Below are 20,348 nucleotides of genomic sequence, written 5' to 3'. Positions count from 1 at the left end.
TTTTTCTAAATGTAAAGCTACTTAAGGGTTAAATTAGTTGGACAACAGTTTAATATAATGAAATAATGCTCATCAATCTATTTTATAATGAATCAGTTCATTCATTTTTATGTCGGTATGATGCTACTTTGAGCACAAAATTTATATTAAATTAAAATTAAAATTTTAATTGTTTAAAGATGCTAATTGAGAAAAAAACATTTAATGTTTTTGTTTGATCTTGAAGTGAAAGTGAAAAGTGTTTGTTTTTCATCAGGCTCCAACCCAGAAGCCCGTCCAGGTCCTCAGTGTCAGTGGAGGTACGACTCCTGCGTCAGCCCCTGCTTCAAGACCTGCAGCGACCCGTCGGCTGAGGCCTGCGTCACCATCCCACAGTGAGACTTTTGACCTTTTCCTTAATTTCAACAGCTACAGCAGTTTGTAGACAGTTAGTTTCTATTAGAGTCTGAGTGAAACATCAGGTCTGGACTGACCCTCGGACATCAGATACCATTAGATATTAGATATTATTAGATATCATTCTCAAGGATGTTTGTCTCATTACTTGAGTCAGAAATACCAGATTGAATAATCAGTGCTACATTACTTTTTGTGTAGGAAAAGTGAAATTATTTCATACAGAAAAATGTGTATTATTAGTATTTGTGTTTTTCCCCAAATGACTGGTTACAAATTTTGTGTGGAGCTGATGTTCAAATCTCTAGTATATTAGATGATAGATATTAGTTATAACCAATATCTTCCATAACCCGAAAGTAATGATCTTTATTATACAGTGGACACAAGTTACTTGTTCAGACTGTTGAAAGTAGATAACAAGACTATACATCAGTACTCATCTGAAAACAAATATCAGACAGAATATCAGAGAACTCTGATTAAATAAAAACTGTAAAACTCAGACAGTTAGGGTCAGGTTTTTTTTTTTTTATAACAATGTGTTTCTCTCTGGACAGAGTGGAGGGCTGCCTTCCTGTCTGCCCCCCACACATGGTCCTGGATGAGGTCACCCGCCGCTGTGTCTATGTTGAAGACTGTGAGTATCCCCTGATTTTTTTCCCTCAGTTATTGAACTGATTTCTTAGTGACACAGTGTTGAGTGGTGGGATTACACAGTGAGGGACTGTTTTTAAAAGTAGACGGCAATTAAAAAAACTTTGATGGTGTTATTTATTAAAATCTTTACTTACACCTGCCACTTACACCTTAGTAACCACCAAATTAAACAAAGTAAGACAATTTACTCCTTTCTGCAGTGCTCCATACTTCGTGGATGTTGGCATCTACAGTTAAAATGTTAAAATGTGAAACAAGTTGCTCATGAACCAGAACTCACACCTGTATTTCACAAATGTGGGTCTCAAAATTATAAACAACTCAAAAGCTATAAATTTGTGAAATGAAAAGTTTGTAAGCACTGGTGTTGTCTTGTAATTAAATTACAATGGTAATAAAAGTATCTATAATCTATAATATCCATAATAAAGGTATCCACCAACCCCTCTTCTATTTTTATTACAACCATATTTACATCAAAGGCAATTTTCTTACAACACCAAAAAATCATTCACTCTTATAGAAACAAGAAAAAAGATATTTCTCAATGTATGTACAGTGGAGTCCATGTTGTTTTAATAAACTTGCATGCATAAATTAAGTATATATCATATTATTTATAAGTCAAGATATTACTTTATTAGTCCCACAGTTTGGGAAATTTGAGTAACAGCAGCTACGTGGACAGTACCAAGAAAGAAAAAATGCAAAATGACAATGTCAAGTATTTAAAAAAGATGAAGAATATGAAAATAAAGTGATATAAATATGTACAATGTTATGCTTATGCTAATGTTTATGCTATGATATATATGCATGCACAAATTTTAGTATGGGAATTTCATATAAATAGTATATATAAGTTATATACCTTCATTTATCCAGAGGACGTATATATGTGATAATAATATTCACCTTATAGATCACATATTTGGCAACATCACTGTTGATATAGGGACATATATTTCATATATTACATTTCCTTATTTACAGTGCTTCTCTAACACACTTTGTATTGTTTGGTTTCAGGCATTAAGGCCCCAGTTGTTCTGCAGCCTGTGACCCCATCTACTGCTCAGGTGCTCTCTACAGCTGTCACCTCTTCAGCCACCACCACCACTGCTGCCTCCACCACCTCTCTCAAGACCACAGTCGCCACTAAATCCTCCACTGCTCCACACACCGGACCCACATCTAAGACCACCGCCACTGTTCCTGCCGCCAGCATACAGACCACCTCCACTAAGGCTCCACCTGCCCCGGATGAGCCGACCCGACCAGCCCCCACCACTCCTTCTGCCAGTCCTGAACTTTCAAGAACAGCAGGACCCCCATCATCACCAACAGCACCCCCTGCTGTCAGGCCAGAGTTGGTGGAGCCGCTGTCTACGGTCAGAGTGACTGAAGCCCCTCCCACCACTGTGACAGGTACGACCCTGGGTCTGAGCTCCACCACCAGCCCCTTCAGCTCCAGCACATTCAGGACCAGCAGCGCTCCTTTTGCCATCACGGCTCTGTTCTGGCTCACCTCCTCCACCAAGCCCACTGACTCCCTGCTGCCAACTACACCCTCAGCACCGCCCACCACTTCCATCGAGTGGCCAACCACCATCAGTACCCCTCCTCCTGCTGTCCTACACACAACCAAAGAGACCACAGAAGCTACAACACATTCAGCAGCAGTTACTCCAACTGTAACATCTTCTAGTCCAGGTCCCACTCCAACTTCAGGGACTTTAGTTACAGACAAAACCACTGTTCCCAGTACAGCTACCACTGCGTACACAGACATCAGTACAAAGACTGTAATAGCCGAGAGACTTCCCCCAACTACAACTACACCCATCCCTCCTGGTTTACCAAGCACAGCGCTCACAACCGCTTCCCTTCTCCCGACCTCGCCCCCTGTTGAAACAGGAAGTGTGTCTTTGCCCACAGCCACTTCAGCAAAGATCACAGAATCAGTCACACCAGTTTCACCTTTCACCACCAGTAAAACAACACCACACACAAGTCCAGAAACAACAACACCACCTGCTACCACAGAGAGGATTCAGTATACTTCTCCTACTGAAGTCACAACCTCCACTACAGCAGCTCCTGAGTTACCAACATCAACCCCACTTCATGTAGCACCGACTACAAGTGCACCACCTACTCCTACGTCAACTGCTACAGACTGGAGAACAACAACAAAGAAAGAGGAAACTACTGTGTCTGAAATACCTGTAGCTACCACAACAACAGCTGAACCTCCGACTCCGAAGAGTACAGACACAACGACTTCTCCTGTGTCCACCTCCACAACCCATACTGAGAGAACTTCCTGGTCTGTGGCCGTCCCAACAACAGAGAGAACCACTCAGACCACAACTCTAAGACCTCCAGAGGTTCCAGAAACCTCCACTGCATCCACAGGTCCACCAACTCTAGCGCCAGTGTCTCTCACAGAAACCACCGCTGTGCCTCTATCACCAACAAAAGAGAGCACCGCTCATCCTGCCTCTACCATGCGGACCTCCGAGCCATGGCGTCCACCTCATCAGGAGACCTCATCCACCCCTGCCTACAGCCCCATAGTGAAGACTACACCAGAGGTCACTTCTGAATCTATCATCCACGTGCTCACTTCCACTATTACTACTGAAGTACCTCGTCTTCCAGTGACAACAACAAAGCCGGTTGTCACCTCTGCGACATCAGCTGCTGCCACGGCCTCCACTACCAGAACTACTACTTATACTGAAATATCAACTACAGAAACTGCAGCCACTACAACCCAGAAACTGGTAACACCCCCACCACCTGCACCTGGTGCTCCTGAGACACCTCTCACAACGGCCTCTACAAGAGCTCCACCAGGTGTTGTTACCACCACGCCTAGACCTGTCGTCACACAGCCGATTACAGATACGACACATCCAGTGACGGGGCGAGTGGAGGTGACAACAAGAGCTACAACCACACCGCCTTCATCTTGGTCTCCGCTGCACACAACCACATCAGCAGCTCCAAGGCCGACAACTTTCCCGGATAGAGTAACCACCCGGCTGGTGTCCACCACTAGAGCTACACCCACCACAACAACTACAACCATCACACGGACGACAACCCTCAGGACGACACCCAGGGTTCCTGTGACAACAAGAATCACAATGACTGAGAGGTCAACCGTCACGCCGGTCACTGCAAGGGTTACCATAGCAGCGAGGCCCTCAACAGTAACCACCAGATCAACCGCTCCTGGACTGCCGACTGTCACACCAATTCCCGGCACAACAACCACATCAGGAGCGCCATCTGCAACCGTCGCAACATCTCCTGAGTCAGTCGCTACAGCGAACACGACCGAACTCACCGAAACAACCGCAGCAGTTCCTGGCCTGACCACCACAACCGCCTCAGTGCCTGTTCCTACTTTAACAACAGTTACAGCATCTACAGCTGTCTCCACGACAACCACAACAGAGTCAGCCACATCTGAGAAAACTATGACAACCAAAGAGACTGACGTGTCACCATCTACATCCCAACCGGTGACACGTCCACCTGGTGTGGTCATCTCCACCCAGGAGCCTGGTATACCCACTCCCTCTACAACTTCACACCCAGCAGCCACCACAGTCCAAACTCCTGAGCTGGATAGAGTGGATCGCACCAGTCCAGGTGCAACAACACCGGCGTCACCGACCACACATACAGCGGAAATGACCACGCATACAGTGGAAACGACCACACATACAGCGGAGAGCACAACGTCCATGGCTGTGTCCACTTTAAGGATTTGCACTGTGGGTTCAGTTATTATTCATCAACCTGTCAATCGGAGAATTTGAACATATTGGTAGACGGAAAACTTCCATGTTGACTTTGTTTCCAAAAAAAATCCATGAAGGAATATTCTGAAAGCTAATTCAAAATAAGAGCACCAGCTGCAGCTTTAATCAAGCAGCCAGTGTTAAAGGTCCCATGTTGTATAAAGTGAGATGTCCACCCCAACAGTCACCGCTCTCAGCCACACCCTGAGCCCCGCCCGCCTGGAGTGTTTACCTGAAATCTGCTACATTTTTATTAAATCACTCACAAAACAGTCAGCCAATCAGAAGAGAGGCTAAGATCCTCTCATCTGATTGGCTGATTTACCTGTTGCTACTAGAGCTCCAGAGAGAAGCCTGAGAGAGGAGATGTAAAACTACACAGAGATGGTTTTTGTTCTTAAAACCACAAATATATCTTCTTATGGACACTTCACATAAAACCCAGGAAGAGTGTAAAATATGGGCCCTTTAAATCTTATTTTTCTGATGTAGAGCAGTAGATACAGTTATTGATATTATGCAGAAATACAATCAGCATATTTCAACACAGTTTATTTGTGAATATTCTAAACTCATGGGTCACTAACTTTTTCCAGAGAGTATCCACAGGCTTTTTGGGCAAATGGACACTTCTGTAACATGATGAAAAGTTTATATATATTTTAAGTTAAATCAGCCTCTTTGACACTAAACTATGACAATATTTGTTTTCTTTCCTGCTTACAAATATCTCTGTGCTTAATGTTTTTTGTTGTGTAACTCCTGGTTTTCAGTTTTTTTATTTTGTTTCCGTCCAGCCTCCGTATGCAGAGATTGTTGATGAGTGCACAAAGTACATCTGCGTCAACAACCAGCTCGTCCTGTTCAACAAATCTCTGAGCTGTCCCTTCAGCTCTGAACCCCCGAACTGTGGCCTGCTCGGCTTTGCCATCCTGGTCAATGGAGACAAGTGCTGCCCTCAGTGGGACTGTCCATGTGAGGAAAACAGACAAACCATATTCTATCTATGAGTGTACAATATTGTGGCTCTGCTAAATGACAATGATCATCTGATGTATGTTTTGTATGGTGGTTTTGAAGATCATTGTCATTTTTCCTTGATGTTCCAGGTCGCTGCTCGATGTTTCCGGACCTGAACGTAATCACGTTTGATGGGAACAGCGTTGCCATCTACAAGGCCGCCTCGTACATAGTGACCCAGCTGCCCAACGAGACCGTCAGTGTCCTGGTTCAGGAGTGTCCTGCTGACAATGAGTCACCGGTAAATTTAAGTTTCCTTAAAACGATGGGAACAAAAGTCACTGATTTGATTTCTCATTCATTTCTACCTGATTTTCTTTTCCTGTTTTAAGCTCCTCTGGAATTTCACCAACCTTTGTCTGGTGGCGCTCAACATCACGCACAAATCCAACCACATAATCATCAACAGGCTGCAGAGGAGGGTAAGAGGCATTCCCTTCCCATCCTGATTTTTACTGTATATGTTATGTGCCAGGTGAGCAGGTTAAAGCTCTGTCTGATTACATGCACTTCTTTTTTTCCTTCAGCTCTACGTCAATTCACGGTACGCCAAACCTCGATTCAAAAAGTACGGCTTTGAGATCTACGACACGGGCAACATGTACCTGATCCGCAGCCCTGCCGGTCTCAAGTTGCAGTGGTACCACAGCACCGGCATGATGGTGATCGACACCGACAGCTCCAGCAACAAGCTTCCAACCAAGGGCCTCTGTGGTAAGAGTAGTCTTACTCCTGTGGTCGAACTCATGCACAAAATCCTTCAGTGCTCTTAAAAACACTTGTCTTGTTTGCAGGCTGCATCAGCATTATACAGTGTTTCAGATGATGTGTTTCCCATGTTATGATGTAACTGTCAGTTATTTGGTTCATGTAAATGTAGTGTTTTTGTGACCCCCTCCCACACCCACCTTAGGTTTCTGTGATGGAGACCCAACCAACGACTTGACTTTGGCCAACGGCACCACAGTGGGCGTAAACGAGGATCCAGCTCTTTTCATCGACAGCTGGCAGGTTCCCAATACCACCAGCTACATCAGCCACAGCCGCCGGCGCGAGCTCAACTGCTCCACCAGCGACTGCTCCAGCTGCCTGCTCATGCTGCAGAACCCCGCCTTCTCCCCCTGCCACGCCTTCGTACGTTAACGCATCTGTGAACTAGTTTCCAGGTTCCTCTCCTCTCAGAGGAACCGGACTCTGTCTGAAACCGGGAAAGCTCCTATTCAGGTTTTATTTCTAGGCAGGATGAAAATATAAAGAACATTAGATACTCAAATATGAGCCAATTATCAAGATCAAGATGTATTTATCTGCCATTATCACTGTCTCACTTGTTGTTAGTAAAAGACAAATTACATGACACAAACTAGCAAAAATATGTGACTTGAGAAAATAATCTCAATAACACCTGAATTATGTGTAGACGTAAGCAGAACAGAGCACAGGTGCTGAAGAATCTCTTACTTTGACCAAAAACTAATGACTTCTTCAGTGCTCCTTCATATATGATAATAATAACTGTAATGAGTGTCTTTGAATAATTCTCTTGTCTTGTAATTCTTTTTTGTTTTCAGGTCCCGCCCAGCACATTTTGTGAGGTTTGGGTACGAGATGCAGAGTATGTCAACAACCAGTGTGTAGCTTTGGCTGCCTATGTGGCTTCCTGTCACAAGTTTAATATCTGCATTGAGTGGAGGAGTCCAGATTACTGCCGTAAGTTTCTAATCGTCAGTAAAACATTCGAACAGCTGCTCTACACCACACTGCCCGCCCAAAACTCTTAAATATCTTAACTGGAAATTTCCAGTTAAGAGTTTCTTGTGCTGGCAGTGAACTCTAAACCAAACTGCACTTAGTGTGTACACAGGTTAAATGGTGGGTCTGTGTGTGTCTGTGTCAGTTTTTTTTGCATCTGTTGGAACAGACATCACAATGTATGTGTTATGATTGTTATTAAACATGGAATTTGGTGGCCAACATGAACTGAACACCAGTGTGGATGTGCAGACACTTAAATGCAGTGTAGTTTTTTTAATATAACAAAATATGCACTTACAGTGAGTTGTGCATGGGTAAGTCCAATTCATCCAAGCAGTGCCATCTTGAATTTTTTTCTTGACTCGCTAATGTTTTCTTTTAAAGTCAAGTCTAAAGTAAAGTAATGTGTTTGTGTCTCTTCCTGCAGCATTCCTGTGTCCCGACACTCTGCGGTATCAGGCCTGTCTGCCGGCCTGCACATCTCAGTCCTGCCCCAACCACGACTTTGACTCTGACCCAGACCAGTGTTCAGGCCTGACTGAGGGGTGTGTGTGTCCCGAGGGAACACTCCTCCACCGGCCATACTCCGCCCTCTGCATCTCACCTGAGAAGTGTGGTAAGACCCCAGTTTCACAGCCTGAACAACAGAGCAAGAACTCAGACTGGAAGTCGAAACATTAGATTATGATGGCATGAGATTGTTTATGGAATCTGAATAGTAGATCATTAAAACTACAAAGTCACAAACTAGTGTTGCAGAATCAAAACTTATTTTGTAATTGTAGAGACCTGTATAATGACCTGAACCAATGAAGTAGATCTCATGGCTGTCTTTGTGCGTGCTGTGTGTCTGCAGCCTGCACCGACAGCTCTGGCGTTCCTCGTGCACACGGCGAGGTGTGGAAAGCCTCGAAGGACGCCTGCTGCATGTACCGCTGTGACAATGACACCATCGTCCCCGTGGAGTACAACTGCTCCAATGTGGCGGTGCCCGTGTGCCGTCGAGCAGGGGAGGTGATCATCAGCCTGGCCGACGACAGCAGCTGCTGCCCACAGAAAGTCTGCGGTGAGGCCACAAAGGGTTCCCGAGCAGTCTGAAATATCTTCATCAACAAATCTTCAAGTGTTTTATGAAGTGAAAAATTATGATGTGATGATGTCATTTGTGACTGTGCAGTGTGTAACCAGAGCCTGTGTGACCTGCTTCCTCCTGAGTGTAAATACGGGGAGAAGCTGGTGTCGTACTACAGACAGGACTCCTGCTGTCCAGACTATGTGTGTGGTGAGTTTCCCTCTGACCACTTTACTCTGTGCACTGAGACACTGACGTCCTGAATGAAACTTCTAGAAATCAGGTTTGAAAAAGTGGTTGGTTGTCTTTTATTCGAGGACTAGACAACATTGGCAATTCTTTTTGAATGGAGCAAGTATCAGGAGTTAATGTTGTCCAGTTACCGAGTGTTTTCAGTCTGTTTATAGAATAGGCTTTCAGAGTCAGTCACCCCTGAAAGTGTGTGGTTAGTCCATTTTAACCTGCAGGAGTTTGTAAAGGCCGGTGTGACGTCTTTTGCTGCCATGAAGGAAAACGTCTTGATGAATGAACCATTACTGTCCTTACCAGTCACGATGGAGGACACCATGATCGTAGTAGTTATGATGTCAATTCGGGTAAATCGGGTACCTGAGTTTCCGAGCTAAAAAATCTGACCTGTTCATGTATTCAAATCATTTTTTCTGAGTAGGAATTTGTAATTTCTGACATGTCATGAATGCAGCATCCCATCTTGGATTAACGGTACTTCAGGGAAACATTCTCAGCAGGATGAGTGACAAAGTGTTTCCTGTCCTAAAAAGAAGGGAAGGAAGAGAGGGAGGTGTGTTATAGTCAGGGTCGTCCTATATTCAGGCCAATATGCTAATTATTGATAATTATTTAGCTTTAGAGGAGCTGGTAGTTGGCAGATTTTACCTTTACACAGAGCCAGGCAAGCAGTTTCCCCTGTTTCTAGTTGTCATGCTAAGCTAAGCTAAGTGCTTATCGATTTTTTAAGAATTTCATGAATGAGTTTCTGTGAGTTACAGAGTGCGATCCTGACCTCTGTGAGTCGGACATTCCCGCCTGCAGAGAAGACCAGACTCTGATCGCCACCAGAGCCGACGGCAGCTGCTGCCTGGCCCACATGTGCAGTCAGTTCAAACACATACAGTGTCAAACGAACCTCTTCGTTCTGTGTCACATTCAAACGTCAGTGAATCATCAGTTGACTCAGAGTCACCAGTGTGATGAATGAATGTGTATTTCCTTCTCAGTGTGCTCCTCCTGTCCGGAGACGCCTCCTCACTGCCAGGATGGTGAGGTGCTGACAGTCGATGGCAACACCACCGACCGCTGCTGCCCCGCCTACCACTGTGGTCAGTGCACACACACTTATCCACCGACTTCACAAACTCTTGTCACTCTGGCTGACACAAACTTATAACCTCTGAACTCGAATGATACAGCTGAAAACAGCTCTCAATAAATAGATGCATTTTGTGTGTGTGTGCGTGCGCGTGCGCAGTGTGTGAGCCCTACAGGTGTCCTCAGATCAGTTGTCCTGTTGGGATGTCGGTGATGTCGTTGTCCAGTACGGGTCGATGCTGCCCCAACCAGACATGCGGTACGACTACTAACAGTCAGTGATGCATTCAGGTCACGTTGGACAAACCTGCACAACAGATTGTCTGTATTTTCTCGGCCTGCATCATTTTTAAATCGACTCAAACTCGCAGCTCGCTGCTTGAGATTCACATCCTCTTTTTGCATTGAAAAGATTTATTTAGGTTTAAATCAGACTTAGCACATTTAGTTCTGTGTCGTTATCAGTCTGTCTAAAAGCTAGCTAAATGCGGAGATGATGATCATTTGGGTTTTCTGTTTTCAGAGTGTTCCTGTGAGAAGATTGCCTCCCCAAAATGTGGCCTGGTATGTCCCGACTTTAAAAACTCAGCCCTTCTGTTTGGACATCTAATGATGTATTTTATTTTTCTGTGAGTTTGACATGTAAAACATTTTCTGCTGACTTTTATGTTTGAACATTAATAGACGACATCATGTGTCAGCTGAAAAAACTTTTTGAAGATACCACCAGACGACTCTTATTTTCGTTTCTTTTCTATTTTAACACCAACTCTGTGTGTGTTTTAATGTCGTCTTCTGTTTATACAAGTTGATGATTCTCTGTGTGTTTTCTGAGTTTATGTGACCCAGGGCTGGTTCTATTTGTGTTCTGCAGGGAGAGGCCGCACAGGTGGACCGGGCCTTCCTGTCCGACCCACAGAACCAGTGTGCCTGCAAAAGATACAAGTGCGGTGAGTGCTGCTGGGGAGGGAGGCTGCTGTCCTGGAGCAGCTACTGCACATTTTCTGTCATGGCAACATAAACTCATTAGTATTAGCTCATTTGTTATGTTTGTTACTTTATATTAGTGGTGAATTTTATTTTATAAAACATAAAGTGGGAGACAATTAAAAGATGAACATTTGAGTTAAAATGATGTATTAGTTAAACAACATAAACAAAACATTTTTGTACCAGTTTCCATAAACTAACACAAAGTCCATTAAAAAGCTTCTGACCTCTCCTCTGTGTGTGTGTTCAGTGCGCGAGGCGGTGTGTGTGTTTGGCGAGCGGGGCGTCTTGCGGCCAGGTCAGACTCTGGTGGAGCACGGAGACGACGGCTTGTGTCACAGCAGGCAGTGCAGCCGCAGCCTCGACCCGGCGAGCGGCTTCCACCTGCTCCGCACCTCCAGCATCAACTGCTCCGCCCACTGCCAACCAGTAAGACCACAACACTCACACACACCAGTAACACACACGCACACACACACACGCACACACACACACACACACACACGCACACACACACACACACACACACACACACACACACAGAGTGATCAGTGCATGTAGACACAGGATCCAGGCATGAAGGGCTTGAACTTTTACAGCTTGTGGTCAGTTTTTTCTTCTTCTCTTTCTTTCTTGTTCTTGTTCTTTGATTCTTCCTCTTTTCTTCCTTTTCTTTTTCTTTTTCCATAAATATATGTGGATTTAAAAAAGATCCACAGATGCCAAGCGTCCCAGACAAACAGGTAAAATCACCTACTGTACAGACAATAAAGATTTTACCATTGATTGATTGATTTTTTTAAGCAAAACTGCCACAAAGTCACTGGTTCTGACCTTTCAGTTCTGAACTGTTGGTCAGACAAAACAAGAGAAGAATAACTTTTCCAGAACATTTTTGAATTTTATTTGTGTTTTAATACATTTATGATAATTCCAAGATAATTTAATTCCAATAAAACTGATTTAGAAAAAAATCTCCCAAAATCTGTCGTTCACACCAACATGATGTGATGTTTTACTTTGATTCACAAAGACACAACAACGGAGAAGAATAAACGTTTATCTCAGAGTTTCTGCAGATCTTGAAAATTCTCAATAATAATTGATTTTAGTTTCCTTAAAAACCTTAAGAATTAAAAACCTGCCTTGTTTGCCATAGGCAGTGATGTTTTGTGACAGATTGTTTTTGTATGTGTTTTATAGGGAAAACTGGATGGGAAATCCTCTTCTCTTCTTTCTCCTAAAGAGTTTCTGTCTTTTTCTCATTTTCAGTTTTTTTCATTGTTTATCAAAACTAATCTTGAAAGTTTTCGGGGTGTTTCAGAATCAGATCTACGTCCCTCCCAAGGACCAGTCGACGTGTTGTGGTGTTTGTAAGAATATTTCCTGCCTCTATGAACATGAGAACGGGACAACAGCGCTCTATAAGGTAGGAGGTCCTTCTGCTCAGAGTTGTGGTGGTGTGCACAGTTTAGAGTCTTGATTTATTTCAAGCATTTCTTTCATCTGTCTGTAACAATGAAGCAGGTTCCTGAGGTGTACTTTAATTATTTTCAAACTTCAGCAGCTGATTTCAACAGGTTTGTTGAATGTAAATGATCTAAAGCAGTTGGCATTAAAGATGATCTTGGATCAACATTACTTTCCGATCCCTGAACTGGATTTTGTTCCTTGTGGGTGTAACTCAGCCTGAATCAGATGTTGTGCAGATGTTGATGTTGCTGGTGTGTTTTCAGCCGGGGAAGTCGTGGGTGTCCAACTGCATGAAGTTCGACTGCACCGACACTCTGTCTGGTCCCACACTCATATCCTACTCCTTCAGCTGCCCCCCCTTCAACGAAACAGAGTGTATGAAGGTCAGCCGGCAGAAACATATACACACACCAGAGTCATGACCAGAGTCACACATTTTACTGAATTCATTTTTTAAGGTCAAATGAAATTACTTTTAAATCATTATTGTCTTCCAGGATTTTCATACTAACTAAATTTGCACTCATCAAATTCCAAACACTAGAGGGCAGAACAATGAGTTTTTTATAATAGTGTATAATGCTGTTTCTGTCTCTGCTTATTATTTTCATTATATGGACGATTTCCAAACATTTTCACATTCATTTGTTGAAAAATTGACAAAAAATCAGTTTCAGTGGATAAATCCTAATATTGAAAATTTGCCATCAGAGAATAACAAAAATCTTTCAAAAACTATCTTAACATTTTGACTCTCATCTGCTCTCAGATAGGTGGAACTGTCGTAAGTTACATGGATGGATGCTGCAAAACATGTGAGTATCTGACTTGAGCGTAGCAGCAGTACGGTAGTTAGTGTAGAGCTGTAGGCTGCAGCTGACACTGAAGAGCGCCTTCACCTGTTCAACATGTTTCCAACATGTTTGCCCTTCAGTTTGTCTGTTTTCAGTCCAAAGTCTTCAACCACAGTGTCTGAAGTGACTCGTGTCTGGACCCAGGCTGTTGTTTTCCATGACATTTGTCTACTGTGAATTCAGATTAGAGAGTCAGTGTGCTTTTCAGTGAATTCATCAGTCATCAGTTGGTTAACATGGCAACAGATAACCTTTACAAAGCGCCACATGATTGACGTAGCTCTCACTGAAAAGCATCCGGTGACATACAAGTGGGTTTGTGGTTTGTGTGCTGCAGCTTACCATCATGTACCAATCCCACCAGGTACTGGATTCCCTCTGTTCCCTTTCCCTGTTAGCCCCTTGACTCCCACAGTTAACACAAACTGTGAACGAGGTACCAAAACAACAAGGCTTGTCAGTGCCATTGTTGATATTCAACAATGTACTCCCTCCAAAAACAATAAGGATGAAACCCCAAAGTCTGACTACACCCCCCCCCCCGTACCACAGTCCTCTCAACTGCTGTCTCATTTCAGGTCTCGTTCAAATTCAAATCTGTAGAAGTTACTGATGCAACAAACCAGAGCAGGCCACAGAATGAGATATGTATTTATACGTTACATTCTCCTCGCTTCATAAACATTAAACTATTTTTTTTACACCCTCATCAAAGGCGGGGGAGAATCCTTCATGTCAGCCAAAAAAATGATGCTGCACTTGAGAGGACAGAAACATGTATTTAAACCAACAACCCCCCCTCCCTGTGGATCATGTACATGTACACGACAGCTAAACTCTTTCCCCATTTAGCACTGTCTGGGCAGTGCATTGTTGATTGCCAACAATGTACTGTTGGTAGTGGCCCAGTAGTCGGGCTTAGACTTCTGCATGTGTCAGTAGATATGGATGTGGGCTGGTGTCGGGGGTCTTTTCACCCAACATGTAGCTGCTGTAGAGGATCTGCATGCTGCTGCGCCACCAGGGGGCGCTCTGTGGAGAACTGAAGCTACTATGTGGGGCATTTTATCATCACAGGCTCAGCAGTACAAACACTGGAGAAACAATCGTCCGTACATTTATTTAGGAACTCTACAGAAGCAAAGTGGGAGGAGTTATTTTGAGCATCCAGAGTTTTTGAAGTAACAAATCAATAGAAAATATCTGGTTCTGTGAGAGTCAAAGGTTCAAGCCTGTGTACATAAAAACATCGGAAGAGTTTTCAAACTGACTAACAAGGAGCAGTTCGGTAAGAAACTTCCACTTATCAAGCACTAAATTCTGTTTTTCATACAGCTAATGGAAGCTGAAGCTACAAATGACACTTTGTAGAAGTTTGGATAAATTCATTTTTGTATTCTAGGTCAATATTACAAGAATTCTGCGACTGTGATGCTGCGTTTTGTTCTCAATTACACAAACTCCTGAATTTTCTACAGTTTCTGATGATGGCAGGTGGTGAATGGAAGAGCAGGCAATGGCTGATGGGATATGTGCCACACATAGCAACTTTAAGTTTGTGCTATTGTTTGTTTAGATACATAGATGAATACACATAGACGTCACTTCCTGTTTGTGAGAGGCGTCTCTGCTGCTGCCATTCTGATCGTTTCAGATAGTACAAAATATTTTACTGTTCTAATCAAAGAAACGATAAAACCAAACGATAAGGAATAAACATTTCACAGGTGAGAGGTAATTGTACAGTTTTCTACATGTAGAGTGATACATCACAATGATGATTAATAATTAACATAAGGTCAAGTGTCTGTCCTTATGATGAGTTAAGCTCCTTAGAAACTGTGTAGTGTAAGAACACCTTAAAAGTATATCAGAAATATTGCTGTTACTATTTATTTCTATTTAAAATATTTTGGTGTGAAAACTCACATTTTTAGCAAATGTAACAAACCAAACTGAGGTGAATATCCAGGTGAAGTGATTTATGATGATTTTAATCCTGCCCTGATAGACGCGCACACACACACACACTCAGAGGCACAACTTCCAATATGGCAGCTGCATTGACGCATCACTTAAATGTATGTGTATGTGTGTTAATGGAGCATGTTTACAGACTCTGTCGTTTTGTCATTTTATGTGCATGATGGTTCTCATTATTATTTTTTCTCTAAAAAATAATATTAATTCTGTCTCATTTGGATGATGCTTCATTTGTCTTTTTGTTGCTTTTAACTAATCATCCACTAAAACTGCATGATCGACAGCCTCAGTGCTTCCCACGCTTCTTCCTCTTCTTTCCTCTCTATCATGCTCCTCTCTTTCCCGGTGTTTGCTGTTTCCCTACATTTGACAGATGTCATGTCTTTTGTTTTTTCTGGATATTTCACACCAGCTTTGTTCCAGCTGATTTGTTTTCATCTGTTGTCGTGTGAACAGGCAAAGAAGACGGAAAGTCGTGTCAGAAAGTGACGGTGAGGATGACGATCAGGAAGAACGACTGCCGCAGCAACAGGCCGGTATGTTTTATGTCATGTGTTGTCCTGATGGAGATAACCTAACTTTTGAAAAGGACGGATGACAGTCTGTCCTATAATCGCGCCCTGGTACTTTTTGACATTTTGGTAAAATAAACGTTTAACTTTGACCACGTTTAAATAGAAGTACATCTACTCAGTTGACCCTTTGTGTTCTGCAGGTGAACATCGTGTCATGTGATGGGAAGTGTCCGTCCGCCAGCATCTACAACTACAACATCAACACGTACGCTCGCTTCTGCAAGTGCTGCAGGGAGACGGGGCTGCAGCGGCGCTCGGTGCAGCTCTACTGCAGCGGCAACGCCACCTGGGTCAGCTATACCATCCAGGAGCCCACTGAGTGCTCCTGCCAGTGGTCCTGAAAACACACACACACACACACACACACACACACACACACACGATGAGGACTGCACGATTGACGCAGGATGTGTAAGGGGTTAAATTATGTGACAGTAAGTTGGGCTGGTGCCTCTGCTGGCAGGCATGTGGTTCTGCAGCTCAGCTGACTGGATGATTTTATTCGTCGTTTATGAGAGTTTAGATTTATCACAGGGAATGTTTGTGGCGGCAAGATTCAATATTACTAATAAATACATTAAGAGCTGTGATAGTGGTTGTGATAGAAGTTGTTTGAGTGTCATTTTAACATCAGTATATCATTTTGGTTTGTATCTGATTTTACCATAACTGTAACATAAACCAATGAGAGCACGGTGGAGCAGACTGTCAGCCTCTTATTCAAACCAGTGGTGTTAATTATGACAAAAACAAAAAGACGGTAACAACGGTGATTAAAGTCATGGGATTGATCAAAAAAATGGACTGTCAACCGTCAATGACCAAAATTTTATGCATATATTTGTAAATTTAATTATAAGAGCAAAGGAAGTCGTTAGGCTTTTGCTTTTTTCTTTTACTCGTCTGCCATCCCGAGAAACTCAAACTGTTTTAGGTCTTTCAGCTCTTAGGCAGAGGAGTGCAGAGAGTTGAGACTGTTTACTTACTATCTGCTGTTGTATCTCAGTAATGATTACTTGATGTCAAAATGATACATGAACACTTTTAAAAATACACAGATAAATAATGTTGAAAATTTTTTGTATTTGTTCCATCTCATGATCCACACTTAAAGGAGCTATTTGTAAGTTTTGCTATTGCTACTTAGCCGACGTTAGCATTAACAGCTGTTTACTTACCGGTCTAGAAGAAACGCTGCGGGTTCAGCATCAAACTTACTTCCTTGACTCACCAAGAGCTGTCTCCAGCTGTGGAAAGCAACACCAATGTTAACTATTGTTTCTATCACGTCTTTTCTTCTGCTGAAGTTTGCATGCTAACCAGCTAGCCCCGGCCCGTCTCGTCTCTTTCTGATAGCGACTCATTGTTGTCTAGAATCTGCCCTGAAGCGATGATGTAGCGCTCCTCAGAGGGCGTATTATAACCTCTGTCCTGTAACACAACGATGGCTGGAGTTCTTGTCAAGCAACACCACCAACCGCTCCCAGGAAGAAACCTGATCAGCGGTAGAGATAACTTACAAATAGCCTCTTTAAGAGTCGGTACTGGGACCACAGACGATTTGAATCACAGTGTTCAAACATTATGCTGCACAGTACCGCTGCTGCACCACCACCTCCCTGTCAGCCTGCAGGAAAGAGAACATGTTCAGTGTGAAATCGTCTTCACAGGGCGCTCCCGTACATCGCACAGGCTAAAGAGTTACAAACATATTGAAAATGCGTTTTTAAAAAGGAGTGGGGCTGCAGACAGTTGAGCCCTGAGGAATTCCTCCTGTTGTGACTTGTTTTTGTAAATAACTCAATTTCCTAACTTTTAAAAATGATTTTCAATATCAAATTCTTAGATATTTCACTTTTAGTAAGACAAAAATAAACTGTATATCTACTGATTACACATGTATTTTGAATAATCACTGCTAGTGAGGTGTATTAACTGATTTATATCCAGCTGTATGTGGAGCACTTTATTTATTTATTGGAGTTTGATAGAGCACAGCCGTTCTGAGTTTGTGGAGGAAAAGAGGAGAAACTTTCAGCCCAAATGCAGAACAAACAAACCAAACTGGGTCCAAAACTTTGATTTGGTTTTATTCCCGATGACAGAATAAGCAAAGCAAAGCAAATATAAGGTGGTGCGTTATAGATGTATGTTTCTTTATGGACTAAATTTCTAATTTGTTTGTTCATATCGAACAGACCCATCTGGATAGCAGAGTTAAAGAGGATTTGTATCATACAAATGTACATTTGCATTTTCAATAAATATTTCCTTTGGAAAAACGAAAAATTGTTTGTTCTGTTTATGAGATAAGCACTGATTTTAGTTTACTCAAAAAAAGGGATTTGGAAGGTTTTACAAATCCTTAAAGGTCCCATATTGTATAAAGGTAGTTCTTTGATTATAGATCAGGTCTAGGTTCTGTATTAATACTGTGAAAGAATCAAACCGCTCAGTCCACAAAGAAATACACACAGCCTGTATTCAGAAATTGAGCCTTAAAAATGAGCTGTCAGGACTTCCTGTAACTTTGTGATGTCACAACAAAGCAGTCACTGCCCTCACCCTCAAAGCCTCCTCTTTTCTGATTGGCCCACCAACCTGTTGTCACTAGAGCTCCAGAGAGAAGCCTGAGAGAGGAGATGTAAAACTACACTGAGATGGTTTTTAGTTCTTAAACCCACAAATATATCTTCTTCAACACTTCAAATAAAACACAGGAAAAGTGTAAAATATGGGACCTTTAATACTTGTAGATACTTTATGTTTAGCAGCTTTTCTCTACCTCTTTGCTGTGTTTCCACATCATCACTGAAACATGGAGAAATCTGTATTCTGACTTCAGTGTTTGTGGTTTTGAGACAGCAGATGTGAGACAGCAGCGTTTGGTGTCACTGTTCAGACCATGCTGCCACTGCTTCTTTAATTTCAGAGACCCAGAGTCCAGTATCAATCAACTGTTAAACCAGATGTGTGAGGATGGATACTGAGAGGAAACAAGGCCAGTAAAGCCGGCTCAGACTCCATACCTGCTGGCTGGTCTCGACACACGGCTGATTACATGCTGCAGCATGTTGGCACGGGCAGGCGGGAAAATGATACTGAGGCTTGAACCCACAAAATCCAGGGACTAACAGTTTATAGCGGACATGTAAGCTGGGCAGTCACCCTTCAGATCCGATTCTGTCCCGAGTCAGAGCCCCGGCCCTCTTCAGATGTGGCCTAAATGATTCAGGATGACAGGCTAAAATAATCCTGAATTCTCACCCAGCTATTTGGATTCTAGTTATCTTGAAAGAGGAAAGCTGTTTCTGTATTGTTACTGGTGTCATTTTGTTTGGAAATCTGGAGAAGATTTGCTCTAAATTTGGATGTGAGTCCTGGCTGGTGTGTATGTGGCCTTGGCTTGAGCCTGATCATCCTCATGGCAGCAGATCTCAGCCTGATGGTGCCAGTCGACTAGGATGCCTGACCTGGTTTCACCTCTACTGTAAGCCTACGCTGAGGGACAGGGAAGGGCACATAGTGATCATCTGATCAGGCTGGACATCGTGGGGCTCGCAGTGACGCCGCTGCTGACGTCTAGCCGCCTGGACCCAGCCTGAAACTCTCACTGATGACACCAAACATGTGACATGTCAAACTGCCAAACTGGCATCTGCAGCAGCAAAGAAACCCGACTGATGCTTCTGTGTTCAGTCGGTGTGGGTGAAGTTAGTATCATGTTCATGCAGCTGCAGTGCCCTGCTGACTGTTGCTTTCTGGATGAAGTCATGGTCTGTTTTTGTTCTTTACAACACAGCAGCCAGGATTACTGAAGGGCCGACCAGGCACAGGCCCAGGGGCCGAAGAGTCATGGGGGCCCTGGACCAGGGCCTCTGGGGACTGTTAACATTTCTTGTTTGAAAGTTACAGAGCTCAGTTACAAGGCCACGAAGACAGTCAAAACTATCCTAAAGAGACTCAAAACCATCAGAGAAACACGAAAGACCAAAAAGACAAAATACAACTATAAAGAAAGACACAAAATGACTAAATATAGATGCAGTGATTAAAAAGAGATTCAAAATGAGTATGACTAAACACAGAATAACAACAAAGATACTAAACAATCACAGAGACTTTCAGTCAGAGACTCATGCTGTTCTGTAGGGCGGGAGCGGCGTATTTCACATGTGATAATCTGTGTGTTAAACTTCAGTTATAAACTTTAATAATCCACCATGGACAGTGTAGACCTCAGGTAATGTGCTAAACATTATAAACACTGAAATACAACTGAAGTGCTCCTGAACGCACCATGGAGTCACACTTTTCGAAACAGACAAACATTTTAAACTTGTGCCTCAGTCAGAGCTTTCCGGTACCACCGGTGTCCATGGAGGGGTTAAGAGGGGTTGTGTTGTGCTATGTTATGGCTGTG

The 20,348-nt window shown here is 43.0% G+C and overlaps 1 protein-coding gene across 1 annotated transcript in view; it reads left to right on the top strand.

Annotated features, from left to right (window-relative positions):
* otog (otogelin) overlaps nt 1-18,214 on the top strand; it is a 56,589-nt gene extending 38,375 nt beyond the window's left edge. The window contains exons 34-56 of the mRNA XM_087173860.1: nt 257-374; nt 957-1,036; nt 2,086-4,847; nt 5,672-5,849; nt 5,984-6,135; nt 6,227-6,316; nt 6,422-6,608; nt 6,808-7,028; nt 7,466-7,604; nt 8,077-8,265; nt 8,506-8,715; nt 8,827-8,931; nt 9,732-9,836; nt 9,960-10,061; nt 10,211-10,309; nt 10,574-10,614; nt 10,925-11,000; nt 11,291-11,469; nt 12,365-12,469; nt 12,777-12,896; nt 13,283-13,328; nt 15,807-15,886; nt 16,066-18,214. Coding sequence (XP_087029986.1) covers nt 257-374; nt 957-1,036; nt 2,086-4,847; nt 5,672-5,849; nt 5,984-6,135; nt 6,227-6,316; nt 6,422-6,608; nt 6,808-7,028; nt 7,466-7,604; nt 8,077-8,265; nt 8,506-8,715; nt 8,827-8,931; nt 9,732-9,836; nt 9,960-10,061; nt 10,211-10,309; nt 10,574-10,614; nt 10,925-11,000; nt 11,291-11,469; nt 12,365-12,469; nt 12,777-12,896; nt 13,283-13,328; nt 15,807-15,886; nt 16,066-16,266 — 5,585 coding nt within the window. The 3' untranslated portion in view covers nt 16,267-18,214. The remainder of the gene's footprint in view (nt 1-256; nt 375-956; nt 1,037-2,085; nt 4,848-5,671; nt 5,850-5,983; nt 6,136-6,226; nt 6,317-6,421; nt 6,609-6,807; nt 7,029-7,465; nt 7,605-8,076; nt 8,266-8,505; nt 8,716-8,826; nt 8,932-9,731; nt 9,837-9,959; nt 10,062-10,210; nt 10,310-10,573; nt 10,615-10,924; nt 11,001-11,290; nt 11,470-12,364; nt 12,470-12,776; nt 12,897-13,282; nt 13,329-15,806; nt 15,887-16,065) is intronic.
* The last annotated feature ends 2,134 nt before the right edge of the window (nt 18,215-20,348 follow it).

The sequence above is a fragment of the Seriola lalandi genome, unplaced genomic scaffold (genome assembly GCF_002814215.2).
Source record: "Seriola lalandi dorsalis isolate HSWRI2012SDOR001 ecotype SW California unplaced genomic scaffold, Sedor1 jcf7180002054286, whole genome shotgun sequence".
NCBI lineage: Eukaryota > Metazoa > Chordata > Actinopteri > Carangiformes > Carangidae > Seriola > Seriola lalandi.
The sequence above is the reverse complement of the archived record's forward strand: the minus strand, read 5'-3'. Positions and strand labels throughout refer to the sequence as shown.